Below are 20,054 nucleotides of genomic sequence, written 5' to 3' on the forward strand. Positions count from 1 at the left end.
AATCTGCCATCCTTAAGTGACTCCAGACCCACAGCAATGTGGCTGACTCTTAAAAATGCCCTCTGAACAAGTCCAGTTAGGAATTGGCAATAAATGCTGACCTAGACAGCGATGCCCACATCCCATGAACGAATAAAAAAAAGTCATTTGGGAGCAGCAAAGTCTATTTTGTATTAGCATTGCTGTTATCATCTTTTAGATGTTTGTCATTATATATATGAAAAATATTTGATGCATATGATGCATTGTGTTTTACTGTACTACTGGTGTTCTATTTGGGTTGTTTACAAAGTAAGAATGAGGCTTATACTGCATGGTTTTAAGATGCTGCATTAAAAATAAATAGTTAGAACTGCTGAATGGCTGCTCTTAAAGTTTAGTGGGCTAATGTGCCATACAGTGTCATATGCGCAGACTAGAAGATCCCAGATTCAATTCTAGGTCTGATCTTGGATCCGGCAACTTTTCAGGTGCAATAGTTGATCCTAGAGAAGAAAAAGGAGGAGAAATCAGTCAGATTGCTTCTTCCTGATAATCAGCCAGCTACGACAGGAAAGGTTTTCATTGGTTAATAGTAGGGTCAGAATGAGCTTTCATGAGCTTATGTCAAGTGTCTCTCACAAATGGTGACTTGAGAGGTGAAGGCTGCCAGCCCACAGAACCATTGTCCTGCTTAGGAGGAGATGTAGAATACAAGAGAATGCAAATTAAATGACTAAGCTCATCCTTCTAAATATTGATAGCAATCTCCAACCCCACTACTGATTGTACCAAGTTTTGTACTGTTTTGTAAGAATTATGTGGTCTTTAGTCACACATACAGACACAGGTAAAGAAATAACCAAAAACCCTTAATTCTCCACCACGTTAAATTAATTATCGGTCGTAATTAATCATTGTGATTGAAGGAAATTACTTTTTCTTAATTTGGAATTGATATTGATGTTTTCCCTGAGTTTTCTGCAATATTACTGAATAAAGCAGAGTTAGTAGTTTACATCCTCATGTGCTGCTAAAATTGTAGAGTTAGTACTGTTCTGAATAGTAGCTTCATGAGGTTTTAATTGAATATTGCAACTTTCTCTCATCACTTTCCTTCTGAAAAGTTTTTTAAAATTGTGTTACAACTAGAGCAAAGAAAATCTTTGAATCTGGTTGGGTAATTAGGGGAGAGACAAAAATGTGGAGTACAGTATAAGCTCTGCTCTCTGCATTGGTCTGAATGTAGTGTTATGCCCCTTTGGGAAAATGGAGAAAATTGGACTCTTTTTGCACCTTAATTTCCATGCCAGTTCTCATTTGGAATTTGTAACTGACTGAATTGGGCTTAACTTCAGATTGCTTTTGCAATGATTGTTTGCATGTCCTTTTACGCTCTCATAATTTGATTTGCTTTTGAATGATTTCCAAAGTTTCCCTCGGGGAAACTTCACAATGGGATTTTTCACTATGCCTTTTGAAAAAAAATGTTTCTATTCCCACCCAGGTTCCAGAACCGAAATCAAAAGACTGCACTGACCTTTAAAAAGAAAAATTTAAGTACAATTGCCAGTCACATTAGCTAACCAGGCAATGGCATTCATCACCCCGTCATAGGTAAAAAAGACATCAAACCTTCACCTTCCACAGACCATGTAGAGGCATTCCTCCGTGGATTTGATCCCAAAAAAGGCTGAACTCAATTGATAATTATGGTTCTGCACAATTTAAGTCTAACTTTTGAAGATTATAATTTCTTCTGTAACCATGATGCAGTGTACAATTTTAGCATAACCTTATTCAGGACTTTGGCCATTGACAATCCTTGGCGTGTTTTCCATAGTTCAAGAACCCAGAGCTCAGATGCTATGAGAAAAACCAGGTGCGTGAATAGAAAAGTCCAGATTGTGCTCACTTAATCTATTATTTAAATTTTCCCTTTTTAATCTAATGCACTTAACAGTGATCATTTTGGAAACCATTTTTATTGTTTTAGTTAGAGCTATCATTTTGGAAGATTGTCTCCAAGCAGTTCACTTATCCTATTGTGCAATTTTGGGTGTAGCCAGTGCTTTGATTTCTACTTGAGTTAGAAGTTTTCTTTTAGAAAGTGATTTTTCTTAACCTTCAGTTTTTCATTGCTTCAGTTTAGAAAGACTGTTTCCATTTACAGCAGCTGCTTTTTAAAGGATGCAGTATAGGCAGGTTTTCTCATCAATCAGTTCCGGATGCAGAGTCCAGTCCCAGAGTTGAAAGCATTCACCTTGTGCAGAACACAGATCATGGTAAGGAGGAAAGAAGTTACTGTGCAGACGTGTCAGTGCTAGATTAAATAATTTCTCTCGGGAAAATACTGGCTAAGAGACACAGAACAGTTATTACAAGAAATACAACGGTAATAAAAAGGAGAATAACGAGTACCTGGAAAAGATTATATGGCTGTAATCTTAACCTAGGAGCTTTGGGTTACATGAAGAGTTTGAACGGTTTGTTATTTGAAACCTGAGAATACACCCAATATCTAGTGTTGTTTATAGTATGTTTTAAAGTATGAATGTGGGAGTGTGGTCACTTGGATCAGTTTTTTGGATTCTAGTATGTATATTGCTAAACTCTACACTTAATAGATAATATTCACACAAGGATTAATGACTGATTTCATCAATGACTTATTGATAAATCTGTACAGGACTGCAAAGGGTGTTGTTTGTTTAAGTTAGAGTCATAGAATAGTACAACACAAAGGGCGACCACTTGACCCTTTGACTCTGCATCAGCTGTTTCAAAGAAAAATGTGGTTCATGCCACTCTCCTGCTCTTTCCCCATATACTTAAAGGAGAAGAAAATACAAGGATATTTGAAGGCAACTATTTAAATGTGTATGCACCATTCAATCAGGTAGTTCATTCCAAATCCTAACCATACATTGTGTAAAAAAAACTCATGAATCAGAAGGGAAATTTTTTTCTCTCTTAAGGAACACATTCTGCTCACAATTAGTTTCAGATCAGGATCTAAGCTGTAGGGCAACTGGGAAAATTAAGAGAAATACCTGGAAATGTCACAGATGAAAGAGATGTGTTTTAGAAGTAAAATTGTTTTACAGTACACTTGTATTTCCTCAATGGACTTGAAAGAATCTATGCCCTTATAAAATGTTTGTATGGAAAAGGAAGTACTTGAAAATTGGCAAATAATTTGGTTATTATTCACCAAGATGAATGCAACACCACAATAATTGTTATTGATTTAATCATAGCCATATTTGAAATGGGGTGTAAGATGGGATGAGGAAGGGGACACAGTCACAGAATATGCTACTTAAAATTTTGAATTCACATTTTGAGGCAGATCACTTAAGTCTGAGCATGAGCAAAGACTGGAGATGCTGGGGTATCGCTTAAAAAGAAGGCAATGGAGAAGTGATCTTAGAGATAAACATACAATACAGAAAGGTGGTTCTTAAACAACACTTCATCTACAAGGCATCAGTAATGGCACTTCAAAGGTGATTTGTTACTTTGGGATGTGTCTATGTGACGGGTGCTATATAAATACGACAGTGGGTCAAGAGATGTTTTCTAACTAGTAAATGGTAAATTTAAAACTAATGTCAGGCGAATCTGTACACATGCTTGGAATAGGTGATGTAGTGAGAGGAAACACTGCAATAACTTGGGATGTTACAATGGCTAATTGTAGGGTCTTTCTGAATGAGCGTGCCAAAATGTGTCGAACAGCCCTCCTCGTTTGCATTCTCAGATATTGAGCCAAATTAGTTTGTTTCATTTCGGTGTTTAACCACACAAGATCAGTCATATCCCCTGAAATAGAGACTAGAAAAGAGAGGATGCAGAGAAGAACATGAAGAGGAAAATGTTTTTTCTGAAATAAGCCATTCATTGCTTTAGTTAATGGAGATCCTATGTTTGTTATCATTTTGTGTAACCTTTAGAAGAACATGAAGCATGGTCCAAGTAAAGGTCGTTTGTAATATTGATCCAGTGGCTTCCAAGGCCATGTACAATCCTCTCTATCCTGGACTCCGCCCAGCCCATTTAATATCCTTGGGACCATTTGTACCTGTCCCCTAATGTCGAATTGTAGAATCTGTTAAAATTACCTCTTACTCTGGCATGAGGTCTCTGTGATTATGGTGGTTAAAGAACCATTATGCTCTATGTAACATTGATTTTCTTTCTATGCCTAGTCTTGTGACCTGAGATATCTGGGCTCCTCTGGTTCTGGCCTCTTGCACTCCCCAATTTTAATCATTTCACCAGTCTTCAGCTGCCTCAGCCTAAAGCTTTAGTATTCTTCCCTAAAACTCTCCATCCCTCTATCTTCCTCCCCTACACAAGATGCTCCATAAAACCTACCTATTTGATCGAGCTTTGTTTACCTGCCCTAATATCTCCTAATGTGGCTTAGTGTCAAATTTTGTTTGATAATACTCCTGAAAAGTACCTCAGATGTTTTTATTAAGTTATAAAGAAGGCAAATGCACATGGGATACAGGGCAATTTGATAAGGTGGATTCAAAATTGGCTTAGTTGTAGTAGACAGAGGGTGATGACAGAAGGCTGCTTTAGTGACTGGAAGCCAGTGTCCAGTGGCGTACCACAGGGATCTGTGCTGGGTCCCCTATTATTCGTCATTTATATAAATGACATAGATGACTATGTGGGGGGTTGGATTAGTAAGTTTGCGGGTGACACAAAGATTGGCCGGGTGGTTAAGAGTGAGGTTGAGTGTCTTGGGCTACAGGAAGATATAGACGGGATGGTCAAATGGGCAGATAAGTGGCAGATGGAATTTAACCCTGCAAAGTGTGAGGTGATACACTTTAGAAGGAGTAATTTGACAAGAAAGTGTTCAATGAATGGCATGACACTTGGAAGTTCTGAGGAACAAAGGGACCTTGGCGTGTGTGTCCATAGATCTCTGAAGGCCATGTTAGTGGGTGGTGAAGAAGGCATATCAGACACTTGCCTTTATCAATCGAGGCATAGATTACAAAAATAGGGAGGTCATGTTGGAGTTGTATAGAACCTTGGTGAGGCCACAGCTGGAGTAGTGTGTGCAGTTCTGGTCGCCACATTATAGGAAGATTGTGATTGCACTGGAAGGGCTGCAGAGGCGATTCACCAGGATGTTGCCTGGGATGAAACATTTAAGTTATGAAGAGAGATTGGATCGACTTGTGTTGTTTTTGTTGGAGCAGAGAAGACCGAGGGGTGACCTGATTGAGGTGTACAAGATTATGAGGGGCATGGACAGGGTGGATAGGGAGCAGCTGTTCCTCTTGGTTGAAGGGTCAGTCACAAGGGGACATAAGTTCAAGGTGAGGGGCAGGAAGTTTAGGGGTGATGTGAGGAAAAACTTTTTTACCCAGAGGGTGGTGACGGTCTGGAATGCGCTGCTTGGGAGGGTGGTGGAGGCAGGTTGCCTCACATCCTTTAAAAAAGTACCTGGATGAGCACTTGGCACGTCATAACATTCAAGGCTATGGGCCAAGTGCTGGTAAATGAGATTAGGTAGGTAGGTCAGGTGTTTCTCACGTGTCGGTGCAGACTTGATGGGCCGAAGGGCCTCTTCTGTATTCTGTGACTCTAATTTCAAATCTTTGAAGCTGAATTTTCTACTCATCTTTTAGTTTCTTGCTCTTATCAGTTAAATAACCTGCTTCCAATTATGTTCATTGCTACCAGTATTTTTAAATAGTTTGCCTATGTTTCTCCCATCTTTTCTGTAATAGAGCTCAATTCACTTCCAAGACTTCCTGCATAACTCAAACCTCCAAGTCCCAGAATCATCCTTAAAACCTGAAATAGAAAATGCTGAGAATATTCACGTCTGGCAGCCTCTGTGTAGAGACAAACAGTGTTAATATTTTAGGTTGATGACCTACTAGAATCATTTTTGTTGATCTTCGCTGAATCTTTTCTCACATCTTAAAAATGGATATCCAAAACCGCTCATAGTATTCCAAAAGTTTTCTAATCTTTGTATGAATCAACTTGATTTTAATTTATTCACAACCACTCCTGTTGATTTTCTTTTCCAACTTTGCTAATAAGTGAGTTTTATGTTCTGTTATAATTTGCATGTCCTTACACTTTTTTTTAAAACTCATCTCCCATTCCTTAGTTCACTGCCCTATTTGGTCCAGCTCCCATTTAGAGTCATCAATCTTTCTTGTACAACACTTAGCTACGTAGCTTTGAAAAAACAGTTTTATGTTACCAGAAGTACAGTCTTCCATATGGTAGAGATTAGATTAGATAGGGGGATAAAGGAATTTGGGAACAGGATGTGTAAATGCAATTAGGACTGCTTGCTTATGTGACAGGCCGAATGTAACTTGTATATTTCTGTTTGTGAATCAGGTGAACAGCAGGAGACCTAAGGAAGATTTCTGAATTCTTCTAGTCAGTGCCCTCATCCAGAGATTTTTCTGTTGTTCATTATTTTTTGCTTTCTATTCAGTTGTTAGTTACATTATACAAACCTGAAATATGGCAATTTTAAAATGCCTTCTGAAACTCCCAAATAAATTTGATCACTCCAAAAAACGAAAATAGTGCAGGTTTTGAGCAAGCTCGAGATGGTCAAATTAGGCAGCACCTGATTATATCCACCGAATTGTTTCTGTCAATCAACATTGTTATCCACAGAATGATTTCCAGTAACTTCTCCAAGGGCTACTTATTGGTCCCTATTCCTTTACAAAGAAAAACAATTGGTCATGTGGAAATAGACAGAGGTAATGAGAGTTGCATACCCTGGGAGGCCATTACTCCTACATTGCTGTTTTATACCAACCTTGTGAGGTATCCACCAACAGATTACAGTTAGCCACAAATCTATCCGGATGGAGAATGGACTGTATACCCTTGTTACTCAACTGATTCAAGAGTATAAATAAAATCTAATTCCTTAATGGAAATGTTGAAGCAAAAATGGAGTAGAATTGTTCTGTTAAATTGATCTCACTGTTTGAAAACATATATAATGGGATAAAAACAGAAAATTCTGAAAATACTTAGCAGGCCTGGCAGCATTGGCAGAGAGAGAAATAGAGTTAATATTTCACACCAATGAAATATCTGAAGGGCTATTGACCTGAAACATTAACTCTCTCTCTCTCAACAGATACTACCAAACCTGAGAGTTTCCAGCATTTTCTGTTTTATTTCAGATTTCGAGCACCTGCAGTATTTTACTTTTATATTATGAAGTGGGCCTTATATATGTTTTGTAGAAGACCTTTAGGCTGCTTGCTTTTTTTAAACAAGAAAATAGTTTATTTCTGCTTTTGTACTGCGGAACCAAGTTGTGGTTAATTATTCTAATGCAGTTATAACTTGGTACCTGCAATACCTTTTCATAGCCAAAAAACCCAAGCCTGCCATTATTCATTGACCTCCTCAACCCCACAACAGTGCACCCTTCCTCATGCCAAGGAGTAACAGCTGAGGACCTCAAGAGGAAACATCCACCAGAAACCACACACTCATGGCAGACCCCACTGCACATCTCCCACATCAACAGTGGGTCCTTTTAAAATGTTTCCAGACTGACCAAGGTTCTGTGCAGCCACCCAACATCAGTGGGATCACCAAGACCATCCAGGCTGCATAAGTTGTGCAGTCCAAACAATGACTCTTTGTTGAGGAGTGTCTGTGGACTAAGCTTGAAGGCGGCCTCAAAGAACTTCATCTAGCCATTGACGAGGCTATTGGTTGGCTCTGTGACCATGCACAAGCTAAATAAAATGGCAAAGCGTCTTGCCCTTTTGTGCATTAAATTACTTCCAAATGGATAGTACTTTTCCAGTTAATGCTCAAAAAAACTTGTCTTGAAGGTCAGCACTTGCCTACGGGTTAGGAGTTAATAGGTTCAAGTCATACAGGCTCACGTCATTGTCCAATATTTGAGTGCGCAGTCTCTCTAAATTGACGCTCCAGTGAAGTATGAGGGAATGCTGCATTGTCAGAAGTGCCATTTTTTTAAATTCATTAAACTGAGGTTCTTTGCCAGTTCCAGAAATTGAGGCAGATATTGAAATTCCCATAACACGATTTGAAGGTTCAGGTCTTCTATTGGTGTCCTGTCCAGCATTCCTCTTCATTCAACAATATAAAAACACAGATTATTTTGTTGCTATTAATAAGATACAATGCTATATAGTCTTTTAATAAGCCATCCACAGTTCAAGTTTATCAGTAAGAATGGTGTAAAAAAAAATAATGGATTGAATGTATTGAACTTGTAACTCGCCTTTTGAAACCTGGATAAATCTGGAACTTTTCAGACATTGTGTAGCTCCTGATTTCAGAATGGCCATTGGAGGTGAGATGTTTCACAGCTGCCTTGTATGAAAATTAGTATAAGAGTGTGGGTGCCAACACACTGTTATCCCCTGGGGCTTGTGAACTCTCTCTTTTCCTGTTGTAGCCCACCACCAACCCCTTTTTCCCTGTTCCCACCAAATCCCAGCCTTTCTATCAGGTTGCATCAGTGCTTATACCCATTGGCGTAAAGTATCATTCGTGGAAACAAGAAAGTTTACAGGCAACTTATACTGAAGATTTCAATGCGAGTAATCTTAAGTTTTTTTTCTTTTGATATTCTATTCTAGAAAGTCAGTTGAAGGACAGAACTGGAGGCAAGCTTTACACGCACACATTTATTTACAGAATTGCACATTACAAGTGCCTACCTAACCCAACAACCACAGTTTTAGAGTCTCTCCATTTTTATAGGACCTCAAATGAATCCCCCGGTTAATACTCACCACCTGCATACAATTAAACACAAATTAATATGCAGTTAACATTTGAATGGTGGTTGGCAATTTCACCTAATAATGAGTGAGGGGTAGGACATGCTTTTTTAAAAAACATTTGGTAAATCTATATTTTTGACAATTTGTGATATTTTTAATGTTTATTTAGCTATTGATTAGTTTCTTTCCTTTTTTTAAAGCAAAGGATGAAGGGAGCATTGCTGTTGCCTTGGGCTACACAGCACATTTGGTGCTCATGATTTCCTATTTCCTGCAAGTGCCTCTCAGGTATCCTATCATCCAGAAGGGTTCCAGGTCCACAATCAGGGACAACATCACAGACAAGCTTTCTGAGAAGGAAAGAGAGTAAGTGGATTTTGCTTGTGATTATTGAGAATTAAGTCGGAGCATAGAAAAATGTCAATATTGCATTATGTTTCACAAAATACAAGACCTCCACTTCTGCTTGCTTAACTGTGCTCCTTGTAGTGTTTATGAAATGTACGGGTTCAACCCTATCTGAATGACTGATTAAGTCTGTCTCAAATGCAAAGTGTCCTACCTATTCTAGTAGCCATGTCAATGCAGGTTCCAGACAACCTGATAGATAATTGGCAGAGAATTGAAGAGCTGTAATTCAAACATGGGGGTTCTGATGTGATCCTAAACAATGAGAGCAAATTTGAATTAGAACTGCATAGATGATATCACCACTGGTGGCATTATGGGTTACATATTATGGGGTAAGCCATTTGCTTTTTGCTTTGCACTATGGAGGAGCAGCATGTCTTTTTAAAAATGAGTTTTAGACCAGATGGTGATATTTCACCTGAAAGTACAGAGCATCAAGTGATGGTCAATATATTTACCAATAAAAGTAAGTGTTGACCACTTTTAACCAAGTGTTCAATAGGTTGAAATGACTATACTGCTACGTACCCGACATTTATTTGCACTTCTCTTCATGATTATTGTGCTGATATTCAGACTAAGATATTTGAACTTCAGAAGTTGGTTGCGGAAAAACTGCAACTACCTAATTAATGTCACATTGATTATGTTTAATAGTAGAAATGGAAGGGGCAAGATAATATGGACATCTGATCAATGGCAGACAGTCTTATCAGATAGTCAGTAACAACAGGGGAGTACATATCCTGATTATCCGTTGTGTTGATAGAAAGCAGATTAAATCTGGCTGGGAAATGCAATGCAAATGTATTTTTTATGAATGAGCATATTGCAGTGACGATATAATGTTTCCCATTAAAATTGCTTCATTGGTTATCTGCCCCTTGCAGTCACATTCTAAAAGCTAATACCGCTAAGATACCAGTGCAAATCTGGCATTGATTGGGGCAAGTGCATTTGCAGGAGTTTTGAGATGTTCCATAGTGGTGAAAATACTAAGTTTTACACAGGTACAAGCAATAGTAACTCGGTTGTCAGCAATACGGAACAGGAGGTAGAAACAAATCGAGATCTTGCATTTTAAACAACAAAAATTGCTAAACCAAGATGCAAGCTTAATGTGAGGAAACAGTATTTTATAGCATTGTAAGAGGCTATTTGGGCTACTTTACATGTGATTTTCTGAGAAAGTTATCCAATGTGAGCTCATTCAAGCAATGTCTTCTGGTTGAGTGGCACAATATTTTTTAAAATAGGGAATGTAAATCAAAAGCTGCACCTGGGAACATGTTGAGGTTTGGAATAAATTGTAGAATGCTAATAACTTTGAGTGCGATATCATGCTGTCTAGCTTTTATGGCAGATCACTGTGGGTATGTATTTCTTGAAAAAGCAGGAATTCGTTCATATTGGTCCATAAGCCATTGCATTAATAAACAGTAATACCCCTCAGAAGGCAAAGCTCCCTTTTCAAAAGGTTTTCCTTTGGCTAGAATGCAGACAGCTTTAATTCAAGCCTCTTCATGCTGTTGCTGCTTGTGGGGGTAGCTGAACCTGCTTCAGCCCATCAACAAATAAATGACTTTAGAGAACATGAAATAAATCAATGGGTGGTCATTACAGCAAGTGTTGCAGAAGTAATGTGATGCAAATCATAGAAGACTTGGAAAAAGCTGATGCTCACTCAAACTTGCAGCCACTACTTGCTGGTTTAAGCTTATTGCCCACCAAATGGGCAAAACTTGGCTGTTGATGCCACTTTAAATAAATGTGTGTCTCAATTAGATTTTTGTAGGATTTTTTTTAAAATCTCTAAATTTTGACTCGTTTCGAAAAATATTGCTACTGGGCCTCGTTCCCACATACCTGATCTGAACAGTGAAAGATGAGCTTCGTCAGCTTGGTTCAGTGGGACCATTCTCTGGTCTAAGCCAAAAGATTATGGGTTCAAGTCTCATTGCAGGAACTTCAATAGGTAATCTAACTCAGAACCATATCCTGTCCCCAGCTCCTTCACTGTTTCTCAGTAGGTAGCACTCCCACCTCGGACTTAGAAAGTTCAAGCCCCGCACTTAGAAACTTGAACACAAAATTTAGGCTGACGCTCTAATGCAGCACTGAAGGAGCTGGTGGAGGTGCCATCTGTCAAATGAGATGTTAAACTGATGTCATCTTCCCTCTTGTGTAGATGTGAAAGAGCTCATGGCACTATTCGAAAAAGAACACGGGAGTTCTTGCTGTGAGGCTCCATTTTCTTACATTATAAGAATAACTGGAACTTTATAAATTATATTTCACTGCTTTGGATAGATATATGTAAATAGTGTGCGTCTATGTATGCACGCAGATTTTCCCACATAAAGGCCCTTTTTTTTTTAAGTTGAGCCGAGAAATGTGTTTGTGCAGTCACAGCATATTATGCCTACGATCTTAAATATTAATTTTTTTTCATTTTGCACTTTAAATACAGACTAGTTCTAGCTGTAAGATCTTAGAATATTTCTCTTTAATTTGCTATACAGCATAAGTGTTGTTTATAATGCCTTATAGAACTTGTTAAATTTGCTGATAATGTGTGAAATTGGGAGAAACACAGGATGTAGCTAAAGATGCTCTAAAACTGAACAGTGAAATGCAGCTGGAACTCAATCCTGAGAAATGTGAAGTAATGTACAACGGTTAATAAAACATGCGTTATAAACAGGGCCATTGATTTACAGCTGATTGTCAATTCAGCGTTAGCAGTCTGGAACTGAACACCATGATTCAGTCCACTTTTCTATGAAAGCCATAAATCGGTGGCCTTGTCATAAGTAATTCTATTCCATTCATTGTATAACGTAAGTGTCCTTCGAAAGGGACATGGAAGTAACAGTAGATTTGGTGCTTTCAATGTCTGCATGTTGTGGCACAGCAATTGAAAGAACTAATCATGTTCTGATGTTTAGCCAGACTAAGAGTTCAAATCTACAGGGGCCCTACTTCGTCCGTCTTATGGCTAATGTTCATGTCGAGCAACACGTGATTTTATCGTCAGCTGTTTAAGCCAGGTAACTGTGTCAGAAATAAGAGTGTTATTGCTGTGATGAGCCCTTTGTACTTGTGAATCGGGCATAGTCATTTTGTGTTCCATGGTTTGTTTTGGGTGATGGCAGTTGCACACTAGAGAATTTTTAATTTTCTATTTCTCCAAGTATCAGCACCTGCCTTGGTTTATGCAGATGTGGTTTAGGGTTGTCTATGAGCTTCATGGACAGTCGAAGTTTGGAGATAGACTCGACGCAGACTTGCTCAATGTTTGGTAATGACGACTTATGAATTCCTATTTGGCTTCCCAAACCTCATCAGTGTTGAAGTTTAAGCGAATAGTTCCAAAAAGGTTTGCGTGATTTCAAGTGGTTTTGAGGGGAAAAACTTAAAACATAGTAAGAGAGACACTTGGAACAGTGTTCAATTCTGGTCACTATGCACTGGTAGACAGGCAATGGCTAACATTTAAAGAACGAATACGTAGTTTACAACAGAAATACATTCCTTTAATGCACAAAAAGCCAGTGAAGAAATGTGTTCCAACCATGGCTAACGAAAGAAATCAAGGATTGTATTAGATCAAAGAAAGAGGCATATAAAGTTGCCAAAAAAAAGTAAGCCTGAGGAGTGGAGCATTTTAGAATTCTGCAAAGGAGAGCCAAGAAAAAGATGAGAAAGTGAAAATAGAATGAGAGTAAACTAATGGGAAACATAAAATGGACTGTAAAGCTTCTATAGGTATGTAAAAAGGAAAAGATTAGCAAAAACAAATGTGGGTCCATTATAAGTGGAGTCAGGGCAATTTATAATGGAGAATAAGGAAATGGCAGAGAAGCTAAACAAATACTTTGTATCTGTCTTCACGGAGGACAGATAGATAAATCACCTGGACCTGATCACCTACATCCCAGTGTTGAAAGAGGTGGCAGTAGAGATAGCTGATGCATTGATGGTCATCTTTCAAAATTCTATAGACTCTGGAATGGTTTCTCCTGATTGGAAGGTTGCAATTGTAACCCCACTATTTAAGAAAGGTGGAGGGGGGGTGAAAGAGAGATAACTGGAAACTACAGACCCTTTTCGCCTAACATCAGTTGTAGGGAAAATACTGCAATCCATAATAAAGTATGTGATAACAGGACACTTAGAAGAGTCAACATGAATTTATGAAAGGGAAATCATGTTTAACAAACCTGTTGGGTTTTTTGAGGATGTAACTAGTAGAACAGATAAAGGGAAACCGGTGAATGTGGAATATTTAGATTTTCAGAGAGCTTTTGATAAGGTCCCGCACACGAGATTAGTAAATAAAATTAAAGCACAGGGGATTGGGCGGAATATACTGACATGGATTGAGAACTGATTAACGGACTGAAAACAAGGCATAGAAATTTTCAGGTTGGCAGGCTGTGACTAGGGCACTGTAAGGATGAGTGCTTGGGCCTCAGCTAATCGCAATTTACATCAGTGATTTGGATGTGGGGATTGTTGGAAGAAAGGGGCTTGATCATTCTGTAGATGAATTAAAACTCTACACTTGAATTCCTCCAATCAGGTTTCCACTCCCCTGTTGTCCAGCTGGGTAAGACTGCTGTCACTTATTTTCCTTCTTACCTGTCTAACCATAGCCAAAAATCATTTGCAATGGTTTCTCTTTCTGCACCATTACCTCTGCTGCCCCCAGTAATCTATCCTTGGCCCCCTCCTATTTCTCATCTACATGCTGTCCCTTGGCAACATCATCCAAAGGCACAGTGTCAGTTTTCACATGTATGCTGACGGCACCCAGCTCTACCTCACCACCACCCCTCTCCCCCTCCACAGATGCTAAATTATCAGACCGCTATCCAGTGAGCAGAAATTTTCTCCAATTAAATATTGGGAAGGCTGAAGCCATTGTTTTTGATGCCTACTCCAAACTTCATTTCCTAGCTACTGACTCCATCACTTTCCCTGGCAACAGGCTGAGAATAAGCCAGCCTGTTTGCAATCTTGGTGTCACATCTAATCCCAAGATGAGTTTCTGACCTTATTTGTGCCATCACTCAGATCATCTACTTCCAACTCCATGCCATCACCCAACTTTGTCCATGTCTCAGCTCATCTGCTACTGAAACCCTCATTCATGCCTTTGTTACCCTAAGACTTAACTGTTCCAAAGCACTTCTGGCTGTTCTCCCACATTCTACCCTCCATAAATTTGAGGTAACCCAACATACTGCTGCCTATGTCTTAACTTGCAGAAAGTTCTCCTATTACACTTATGCCTGCTGACCTACTTTGGCTCCCAGCCAAGCAAAGTCTTGATTTTAAAATTCTTATCCTTGTTTTCAAATCCCTCCCTGGCCTTGCCTTGTGATTTGGTTTCATACTAGGTTTTATAATGCTCCTGTGAACTACCTTGGAATGTTTAGTTACGTTAAAGGTACTATACAAGTACAAGATGCTGTAACATCTCCTACTTTTTCATTGACTTTATACTTCGATTCATCTTTGTTTATATTCTGGGCATTTGTGTAATTTAAGAAAACCAAAGGGACACCTGTTTAATTTTAGCTATATCTGAGATATGCACAGAATCCAACAAGGGATAAAATACACTCGAACCATCCTCCTGTTACCAAAATGTTCTTGATCCCACAGATGTTTCCTTTAAGCTAACAAATGGAAATTCATCAGTTTGTATCTGGTATGAAATGAGTTTGGGCAGCCTCAGTCCAGTTCTACATGAGCCTGCAGAACTAAATTGACAATTGCACTCCGATTTCACAAGGTGTCTCGTGCTGGCAAATGGTAAAGTATCACACTAATTCAGCAGCGTGTTCATCCAAGGCTGCATCTGAGGCATATTTCTGGGGCATTGATGTTGGGATTATATGCATAATGTTTTCTCCATGGCTGTTTCATAACAGCAAATTTGAAAGCGCAAAAGTACATCCTCTTGACAAAGCTTGTAATCCAATCAAATGCTCCAGCACTACCCTCAGGTGAGGCTCCATCTTTGGATGGCAAATTAAGCTGAGGCCCAGCCTGTTAACATTTTTTTTAAAAATCTAGTATTATTTGAAGTAGAACAGGGAACCATCAATGCCCTTGTCAAAACATTACTGCCTCAAACAATATCATCAAAAAATAATCATCTGGTCATTCATCTCACTTCTGCTATGGGACCTACCGGTGCAGGATATTTCATTATAAAATGCCGGAATAAAACTACATTGGTAGGTGTCCAATAATTTTATAAAGTTTATGTTTGTGACGGTTCAGATGAGAGCATTCATTTCCTCCCACCCAAGCATCATATTAAGTCGAGCGGGATGTTGGAAACCTTGGACAGGCATGAGCTTTATAAAGAGTTAAGGTTTGAAGGGAATGTACCAGCCTGCACTCTGAACTCAGTGCTCTTCGTTCCCCACAGTTTGCACTAGATTCACATTTCAAGCCAATTGAGTGAGAATGGCCACCTGCAAAATGTAAATTTTGGTTTTTAAAACCACATTCATCTGAGCCAATAAAGAACTGGCCTTAAATTGTTTGACCTCTGCCAAGAATAGTGCTTTACAGCCTGGCTCACGGATAAACTTGATTTGGTTTTACCCAATGTTTCAATCTTGTACATATTTTGGGTAGCTTTTTTCATTGATCGCCCATAGAATTGCTTACAGGGAATGGCTATAATGGAATTTTCTGATTATTGGTGATGTGGGCCTGTTTACACGGGTAAAACGTTGTTAATATGGAGTTTAAATGGTGTACTAGGTAGTTTTGTTGTAAATCTTATAGGGCTATAGGTTGGAAAGAACATCAGTGCTGGTAGCTCTGTAACTGTCTATATTTGAGCATTTCACTTGACTGTTTGAGCCTAACCCTCATCCTGTTCCTTCATCCATCAGCTGAAAACAGAGTGCAGTCTATGCTCATTCATTCTCTGGTCTCAATGGCAGGTTTTGTGCCACAGAAGTGTGGGGCAGATTTTTTTTCCAACTGTGTAGGTTTTTTTAATTAGCTGCAAATGACCTCTTCAAGTGATCTGTGGAGTGGGAAGGAGCTTGTGTTTATATGCTCAGAACATCCCAAAGCATTTTTACAACCTGTGAATTACTTTTGAAATGTGATTATGGGAAAATGCAGCAGTGAATCTGCACACTGAAAAGTCCAGTTGACAGCAATGATCAGATAGTCTGTTTTTAGTGATGTTGGTTGAGGGATTACTGTTGACCAGAAGAACACTCCTGCTTTTAGAATAGTGTCATGAAGTATTTTACGTTTGAGGGTGGAGAGTTCTTGGCTTAGCGTTTCAACTGAAAGATGGCTCCTCCAACCACCTTGAGGAACAGTGAGGTGGATGCACAAGAGGCTAGAGTTACAGGATTCATGCTGGGTGTTTTGCCTGGAGGTGGTTATAGAAATGAGTAAGTTTAAGGCTGAAAAAATTAACCAAGTTATAAGAATTTTAAATTGAAGACATTGTGACACCAGGTAACAATGTAGATCAATAAGGACAGGGATGCTGGGTGTACAGGGCGCTTCAGGATATGATATAGGCAGCATAGCTTTGGATGAGTTGAACTTTGAGGAATTAGAGACAAATCAGGCCAGCTTTCTACCAGTCAAGTGACAAAAGCACGGACAAGGTTTTCATCAGATGAGCTGAGGAAGGACATAAGTGTGTGACGTTATAAAGGTAGAAGTAGAAGGTTGCTTTGAGCACCTTTGAGCAGATGCTCAGCTTGGGCTTGCACATCAGCGAAAAGGAAAGGATTGACACTTCAGTTTTCCAAGTTATATTTCAATTATGAACATTACTTATTGTAACTGTGGAAAGGGTGCAGGTTGCAATATGATGGGAAGTCAACAGATCTCTCTCTGTTACTTAAATCAACTTTATATGCAAAAATACAAGAATCTCCTTTTTCTTTGAACTGCAGAAATTGGATCTTCAAGAATGTGTAAAATAAGGCAGAAAAATGCAAATCTGCTTTGGTTTTCTGCCTTAATACTGTTGCCAGTTTAAATATGAAAACAAAAAACATAATTCCATAAACTATAGGATTTTAAAACATTTGCTGACAGAACATTGATTGTTGCTCTACCAGCCATTTCGTTACTTGCTATGGTTGCTGCTACTCTAGTTGCCTTGTTAGAAGACGAGGGGTTTGGATAAAATTGCCAAAACTGCTTTAAGCTAATTTGAACAGTACTCCCATCATTCTGCATTGTGGAAAATATCTTAAAGCAAAATACAATGCAAGCCCAAAGAGCTTATAAATTTACTGTGTTGTTTAAAGCATCAAACTAGTGTAAATTTTCACCTTTTAAAGTTTAACACAGTAATTTGAAACAAATCTATTTTTATATATTTTTAAGGTTTTTAATTCCATCCCATCATCGGTGCCAACTTCAAATGCTGGCCTAACCCTGCAATACCTTATTCTTTCCAATTTGAGCCTAAGGGAGAGGAGAAAGTATCAACTTTATCAAATCAAGATTGGATGCAGGTTTGCGCCAGTGAGACTTCCACCACTGAGCTCTCCGGATCCCAGCCTGATTTTCAAAAAGCAAGGTGTAGGCTAAACTCTTTTCCATGCAACAGTAAGATCAGAGGACCAACCACCTCCAGACCACACTAGCAAGACTTCCAATAGCTAGTTAGACCCACATTGGCAGCAGGCATCCATGCTATCTACTCATGAATAGAGGGGAAGTGTAAGAAGGTGGGGGGGGGGGGGGCAGTGGGACAGGGAAGAAGGGAAAGAAAAACACAATTGATATTTTTGGCCATCCTTTGATTTCATGAGGTGGTTTTAAATCCAACCTAGGCTGGTGAACTGCATCTTCTTTCTCTCATCTCTTATGTGTGAGGTCTGCATTACTGTGTAACCCTTTGTGGCCCCTTTACTGGTATACTCAGCTGTCCAAAGTTGGACATGCCTGGCCTGTGTGACAGTCACTGCACTATAAAGTATTTCTCTGTAGGTAAAGTCTTTGAAGCATTCATGAGAGGCATAAGCCACTCTATGAACACCCTTTTTTTCACTGTCCAATGTCTCCGTAGAAACTTATGATGTCATTATAAGGGAATGCCAAAAAGTGCACATTCCCAAGCTACAGCTGGCAAACAACAAGGAGAACTGGAGATGTCAGTGTACAAGTATCTCTGTTAAGTGATCTTTCATCTTGTGCCCATTCAGATGAATGTGATTCCCCTTTTGTTTCAACAGACTATAAAGTTGCAAAAATAAATCTCTTACTGCAACTTCTGAACTTGAAGTGGTATCTCAGCTGTGCTGCTCTGATATAAGTGACCAAAAAGAAGAGGGCATGTACAGCTTAAGTGTGGTCAGAGATTGAATTCTTGTCTTTTTGATGCTGGGGAATTAACTGCAATAGTTTAACTTGTAAAAGGGGATGTTAGCTTAGCAGTGCCACAGTTTTTGGATTTTTGTGCTATAAGTGGACCTGGCTTATAGCCACAGTAACTTGTATAAGGATGCAGTGATGTTACTGTCCTGCTTAAGGCTAAACTGCTCTTTGGATCATTTCTCCCTCTCTCTTTCCCCCCTCTCCGCCAGCCAAAAAAGAAAAGAAATTTGGATGGCATAGATTTATGGCATCCTTTTCTTGATGTTCCTAAATTTTTAATAAATCGAACTTGCATGGCACAAGCAAACTCCAATTAGCTACAGACAGCTGTGCATTGTTAACTATAGATTTTTGTACTGCTGCCTATTCAGAGACAGTCACCATCTTGTTAATATCTCACTAAGTTTGCAACTTTCACTGCTGTGGCAGTGGTGGGAGATGGCTTTGTTGTGAGGGGGGAGAGGCGGTGTACATTCTAGAAATCTATCAAACACTATTTCTGAGCCAGACAACCAAGGACTACCATTGACAGGACCTATTCATATTCCACAATTTAAACATACGCCTTTAAAGGTAGGGGAGATAAGCATGTAGTTTGAAGGGCAAGTGAGAGCAGTATAAGAAATTTTGTTCCTAAACCCCTTGAAGTGGACAGTGTAATTTTTGTAGATATAAACAGTTTTTTCTGCTTTTATCTTGAATTTTTTGTTTGGTGTCGATTGGTGTAATGTTGACTGAGTTGTGAAACCTACTAGATGCTTCATGTGTTTTGCTGACGGATACCAACTTACTATATTATATTGATGCTTGGAGCCAAGTCCTCCCCCCCTTTCATAACTCCATTACCAGCTTTCATCACCTTTTTCTATTATTCCCAGGTTGCATATGTCTAAAAGCTCTAATAATAGGAATTCTAATGACTACATAAGCCCTGTACGGTAATGGATGTGAAGTATATAAAGGTGTCACATTGAGATTCTTAGAATCGCAAGGAACCAATGCAAAATGGAGTTTGACAAATAAAGCCAGAACACGGCCCCGCCCCTCGCTGCCCCTGCCTGCCTGCGGCCCCTCCACTGGAAGCATGAGTCTAGGGGGAAAGCAAGCAATTTCTGAACCTGGCTAAACACATCTGGACTTTCTTTGGAGAAATGAAATGGAACACAGGATGCAGAATTTGATTGGATAGTTTAAAGATGTGGCTATTGCTGCTTGTTTGGTTTTCATTTTTGATTTCTATCTATGTGATAGATTTCTATCTGTTTTGATCACACAAACCTTGCTTCATTTAGCTGCCCCATGTAGCTGACCTCAGTCACTTCCATAATAACTTCTTTCCTCAAATCAAGAAGTGCTGAAAACACATGGCAGATCCACCACCATCTCTAGATTGATCAGGTAAATACCCTTCCTCAGACCAATGACAAAGGCTTCACACTTGAAGAGATTAACTTGTCTTCTCTCTCTTTGAGTGCTAAT

General features: G+C 39.1%; 2 protein-coding genes across 2 annotated transcripts in view; both read left to right on the top strand.

Moving 5' to 3' along the window:
* The window catches only part of LOC144682555 (serpin H1-like), a 525,388-nt gene that overhangs the window by 189,330 nt on the left and 316,004 nt on the right, over positions 1-20,054 (top strand). The window lies entirely within an intron of this gene.
* Positions 1-20,054, top strand: part of LOC144683076 (UV radiation resistance-associated gene protein-like) — a 271,252-nt gene that overhangs the window by 144,459 nt on the left and 106,739 nt on the right. The window contains exon 9 of the mRNA XM_078546104.1: positions 8,972-9,137. Within this exon, the coding sequence (XP_078402230.1) occupies positions 8,972-9,137 (166 nt within the window). The remainder of the gene's footprint in view (positions 1-8,971; positions 9,138-20,054) is intronic.

The sequence above is a fragment of the Cetorhinus maximus genome, chromosome 7 (genome assembly GCF_964194155.1).
Source record: "Cetorhinus maximus chromosome 7, sCetMax3.hap1.1, whole genome shotgun sequence".
Classification (NCBI taxonomy): domain Eukaryota; kingdom Metazoa; phylum Chordata; class Chondrichthyes; order Lamniformes; family Cetorhinidae; genus Cetorhinus; species Cetorhinus maximus.